Below are 5,694 nucleotides of genomic sequence, written 5' to 3' on the forward strand. Positions count from 1 at the left end.
TTAAAAGCTAACAACAGCTCATGTTACATCAAAATCTAACGATGAGAAAATAAAGTGGGTGGGGGGGAGGGGTTTCAAAAAGTAATGCATCTGGATGGTGGTGAAGGTGTAGCTGTTTGCCATATTTTGCCAGAGCATCTGCCATGCCATTACCCTCCCTGAAGGTGTGGTGGAGCTTGGACACTTGTAATTCAAGTAGCATCGACCTGCAACCATGTAAAATAGTTAAGTATTTTCTGTTCCCTAATGGTAGAAGTGAAATTAATACATGTGAAACGGTTTCCACTATCAAATGTTGATAATTATGAGTAATAACAATGCGTAGATTATGGAAGAGAGCGACGATTTCTTCATGCAAGGCGTCCTTGTGATGCAAGTATTTTGTATATCCATGAAGCCAAGTACCAGTGGAGTCTCGAAACACTCCATCTTATCCTCCTGTCGAACTGATGTTGTCGAAGGCGCCATCTATATTTAGTTTAATGTGTGATGGGGGCGGAGCTTTCCACTTGATAGGAATAAGTGTACGAGGTGATCTAGTGGGGATGGAAGTGAGAAAATATTGTTCTGTGGCAAAGTTTATGATGATACACGGGTTTATGGGCTTGAAGGAGCAGTGAAAATAATTGTGATTTCGAGTAAGCCATAATTGCCAAAGTATTAGTGGGGTGAGTATATGTGTGAGTAGAATGAGTTGAGTGTTGATCTTTATGTGTGTAGTGATGGTACATTTAGTGCGTATCCATGTGGGAAAATCCACTGTTGGTGGAGAGATGTGGAAGTATTTCCAAATTTGTATAGTAGGTTTGCATATTTCATTAACAGTATCATTACCGCTAATGAGATAACTTCAATTTCGACACATTTAAGGTAAGATTTTTTAAGAGAAAAAAAAAAGATGTGAGGGATGTTTTCAGTGTGGTAATTGCATAGTGAGCAGGTCATGGACTGGGTGATCCGCCGTTTGTAGAGGGTGTAGGAGGTGGGTAGTGAGTTGTGCATAACAAGCGAGAGAAAATGTTTGATTTTAGGTAAAGTCGGTATTTTCCATATTTAGGTGTGTGGGAATATTGGTGGTGTGGATGTGTTAGGTGATATAATTGAAAAAGTGGAGGCGGTGGTAAATTCACCATGTGGTATGACATTCCAGTAAGGGGTGTCGTGTGTAGCCGGAGGAGGGCAAATGAATGTATGGTTGATTAAGTAGACGATAGCGGGCGGCAGTTCGATGGCAAGGTTTTCAAGAGCCCAAGAGTGGTTCCTATATAATAATATGATTCAAGGAAAGAGATGCGTCTGTGGGTAGGAGTGGACCATGGATAAGTTGACGGAGAGATAAGTTGGGTGTGATTCAGTGGTCGTGCCATAGATTGATACTTCGGTCATTAACAATGTTCCAACTAATTCCTTTGCGACATAGGTTTGCTACTTTCATTAGGTTTTTCCAAATATAAGTGTCCTTGGTACTACCCGTGTTAGAGTAGGTATTTTGATATTGATTAATAAGGAAGCCTATTTATTATGTAAGAGAGGATTTGTTGAGTTGTAGGAGGTACAGTTGCTGAGAAGGATAATTTAAACTTATTAAAATTGATTCGGAGCCCGAATTTGATACTCGGCTGGTGGAAGATGTTATTGATGGTGTGTGCATTGTGAGTATCCGCTTTAGCGAATAATACTAGATCATCTGCAAATAGTAGACGAGAGAGGGGTGCAGCAGTGCGGGAGAGTAAACACACTTGATATACATGTATAGTAAACAAATGCCTGTAGGAGAAATATTGACCTAAGAAAACAAAGGATGCTACGCTATTACTAAAAAAAAAAGGCTACATGGTTTTAATCAATCATTTCATAAAGTAAACTTCACGCTAATAAGGAACTAGCGATACAAATCTTGAATACAAATACATATCTAAAGTGTTATCATAATAATCACTAAAAAAAACTCAGCTAAACTCAAAACAATAGAAAAATATCAACCGAGAATCTTTCTTCGGAATTATCTGAACAGGTCGATCCTCCTATCCCGTTTATTTTAGCAACTGACCCTAAGATCTCCGTAGTAGTATGTAGCAACATATGAACTCTTCAGAATACTGGAGAACCAATTGGTGAAGTGACCAAATAAGGAAAGTTGTTCCAATTAAACTTGTTATCTTCAAAATCCCCTGAGCAGCTTCCCATAAAATTATCCACTTGTATTCCACTAAAATTATTTGCTGAATTTTGTATATATTCAAGATCAAATAGCTCTGAGAACTCTTGCCTAAAACTTGGAAGGTCTGTTTGGACATCTTTTGTTGGACAAGGATTTTCCAAACAAGTGATTGTACACAAAGGAAGATTTTGGTCATCAACTTTTGTAATACTTGGTACATTGTTCACGAACAAATTCCCCGAGGAATTTAACGTTGATGGTATCGATGATTCGAGGTTTTTGTTAGCAAAACCATCAAGAAGAATAGATCGAATGTCATTTGTTGTTGGTAATTTTGTGCTTGCTCTTTGCCATGCTTTTAATATGTCAAGACAAGGAAGTTGATAATAAGGTTGCGAAACGACGTAATTATTGTTTTTGTTGTTGTTGCGAGTGCTATTGAAGAGGTATTTAGAGTGATCTTTTGATCTACGAACAAGTCTTGCTTCTGCTTCAAGTCTTGCACTCTCCCATTCAGCCATATGACTAAGGTTTGCAACATACTTAGATTGATCATTTGAGCTACCATTAATGTTGTTTGTGATTTTTGGCTTGTGAGTCATTGGATCAATGCCCATTTTTGTTAATCTCTTCTTCAAACGTGAGTTCCAATAGTTTTTTATCTCGTTGTCTGTTCTGCTAGGTAAGTAAGCTGCTATTGCTGACCATCTGAATAACAAAGAGAGTAATTAACCATGTTAATGTTGCACAAATTAATCACATATTATGTAAATTGGACAGAGAGTATCTAATTAGGCAATCTAACATTTGGATAGTCTAGGCTGAATTCTATGTACATTTATGACTTTGTACATGTGCGTAGTAAATAGATAGTACTAATATCTGACGTTGTCAGTTCTTTCTGTGGTAGACAAAGATATATAGCTTCTATTGTTGAGTAATCTACTCCATCAAAAACTAAATAATGAGTTAATAATAGATGTTAATTATGATTATTATAACGAAGTTGCTGAAGATATATATATATATATATATATATATATATATATATATATATGTGTTCTCTTTTACTTCCTCCGGTCCATAATAAGTGACTTTTTGATCTTTGTCACACTCCTTAAGAAAATATTATTTTCTAGAAAAAAATATATTTTGATTAAATTACTCTTAATTAAAATTTATATATTGTTCACATATTGGGATATGTAAATAAAGGGCAAATTCGAAAAATTAAAATTCATTCATTCTTGATTATGTAAAAGGATATTTATTTTGAATCAAAATAATAATGCCAAAAAGTTACTTATGGACGGAGAATTACTGTTTAAATTTTTTCATTGGTTTGGTCCATGAAAAAAGGAGCATTAACCCTATTAGTTGCATCATGCCTATTGGTTGCATAGTAAAAGAGAAGAAAACAGTGACTATGGGAAAGAATGTGACAAAGGCAAAGGTAACTAACAATTTATGACCCCAACCTAATGGCAGAAAATAATGAGTTCTATCATTTGCTGTCATTTTTTTAATTTACTGTCCTTCAATAAATTATTACCTGTTTCCAAGAAGAGCATGAAGCTGAATTATAGTTCTTTCTTCTTGTAAACTGAACTTTCCTCTCTTGATATCTGGCCTTAGATAATTGATCCATCTAAGCCTACAACTCTTCCCACACCTCTGCAGATCTAAAAAGGGAAAAAGGTCAAAATTATATATGCTAGCAATCCAAAAGATAATTAAGTAAATAAAGTGTACTATCTAACAGCTTAAACTCTTAGACGAAATGATCACGCAATTCAACTCTTGGTGATCACACATTATAAAATAATATAAAACAATTACATGTTTGTTCAATATAATGTCTGATCACACAATTTAAAATATTAGGAGAATTAACATAATAGTCCCACCCAACCATTGGCGGAGCTAGTCAGGATTTTCATTAAGAGGTGTCAAAATATATAAATGTACGATATATGGATAATCTAAAAATAGCGGTAGACATATAATCTACGCATAATCTATGTATGATATATGGATGTATAACCATGTATATATAGTCAGTATATAATTTATGTATGCTAGCTAGAAAAAATAAATAGTAAATCTAACCGGCTATTTGTGTAAATAATAGTTACTAATATTATTACCAGCTTTAGCAGGCAAAGCACGCCAGCTACCACAACCATGTTCCTCAATGCAAGACAAGAGTTTTCGGTCTTCTTCTGGTGTCCATGGCCCTTTCTTCAAACCTTGTTTATCACAGCACTTGGACCTTCCCATTTTAACACTAAGTTAACACAGAGAAAATCAAGAAAGTCTATTATTCTGTCTTTCTTTATGTGGAAATGAGAGAATATGGTATATGGAAATGCCAGTTTGAGAGTATATATAGGCAAATGATATAGGCCAATGAACAAATAATAAGTAGTGTGATCAGACAGGTAGCTGCAATGTAAAATAAATGTTAAAAGAGGGTATAAATGTGAAGCTTTAATTACAATATTGGAATTTTTCAGGCAGTTATTTTGAGAAAATGAGATTGAACTGCCTGATTCTCTAGTTGGCGGTCCACCAATGAAAATCATCCCAACCGTTCAACAAAATTGCTATCCTATAGCTTCTTCTTTTCCGGGATTGTTACACATAGAGCCGGCCAAATTTAATATTTACTTTCTCTAACCAGTATGTATAGATTATACATTAATTATACATAATTATACATATATTATCACGATCCAAAATCCGACTAGTTGTGATGACACCTAACCCAATCCGTTAGGTAAGCCAATTAACTACAATCCAATTTAATTAGGATTATCGAGGAAAATAAATGATAAAATAGCTGAACCTTTCTACTTTTTCCAAGGACTGGTAGTACTGTCACGCCCCAAAACCCAGGAGCGCGACCGGCACTCAACCAAGTGAACCCGACCGAGCAAGCCTGTTAGATTCCTTCTACCCAAACTCATTCATGAATAAAGGGAATATATATGTTTTCCTTAATTAAATAATAAAGTGGTCATGTCTGCAATTACCAATTTCTTACCATAAGTTTCACCATTTTTAAAGTCTCAAATGGACAAGTAATACAACCACAACATAGCATAGTTTGTCTTTCCCAGCACCAATACACAACCCACGCTATGTCTACGGAGCCTCTATAGGTAAAAAAGAGTACAATGATAATGCCGGCAACAAGGCCTCGGCTATACCTCAAACAGAATACACAAAGTACAAAAGATTCATGACCCCGGAATGAAGTGGGGCTCACCAAGTCAGCTGAGAAGAAGGTGCACTGCTATCACTGATCAATGTCTCATGCTGTGGAACCACCTGCATCCATTTAAAGATGCAGCACCCCCGGCAAAAGGGATGTTAGTACCGTCGAATAATACTAGTATGAAAACTAAACACCAGTTTAAGAATTTAGAAATACAAGATAATTATGATGAACCAGTGCGGCAATAGAATAATATAAATAACTGTCTCAACCATAGAAAGCTTATTAAAAGCTATCAACGACATTTATAGGA

General features: G+C 35.5%; 1 protein-coding gene across 1 annotated transcript; it reads right to left on the bottom strand.

Moving 5' to 3' along the window:
- Positions 1-1,954: 1,954 nt before the first annotated feature.
- LOC107799107 (transcription factor MYB106-like) lies at positions 1,955-4,536 on the bottom strand. The gene is made up of 3 exons (XM_075248008.1): positions 4,309-4,536; positions 3,714-3,843; positions 1,955-2,869 (listed from the first exon to the last, which is right to left on the bottom strand). Exons 1-3 carry the CDS (start codon positions 4,439-4,441, stop codon positions 2,092-2,094), a joined length of 1,041 nt encoding a protein of 346 aa, XP_075104109.1. The 5' UTR covers positions 4,442-4,536; the 3' UTR covers positions 1,955-2,091.
- Positions 4,537-5,694: the final 1,158 nt, after the last annotated feature.

Source organism: Nicotiana tabacum, chromosome 24 (assembly GCF_000715075.1).
Source record: "Nicotiana tabacum cultivar K326 chromosome 24, ASM71507v2, whole genome shotgun sequence".
NCBI classification, from domain to species: Eukaryota; Viridiplantae; Streptophyta; class Magnoliopsida; order Solanales; family Solanaceae; genus Nicotiana; species Nicotiana tabacum.

Bases quoted from the DNA above. Each gene is read 5' to 3' on its own strand.
- LOC107799107 (XM_075248008.1), bottom strand. From the start codon at position 4,441: ATGGGAAGGTCCAAGTGCTGTGATAAACAAGGTTTGAAGAAAGGGCCA. The intron at 3,844-4,308 runs GTAATAATATTA...TTCCCTTTTTAG, and splicing joins TGCTTTGCCTGCTAAAGCTG to ATCTGCAGAGGTGTGGGAAG. The intron at 2,870-3,713 runs GTAATAATTTAT...TTTGTTATTCAG, and splicing joins CATGCTCTTCTTGGAAACAG to ATGGTCAGCAATAGCAGCTT.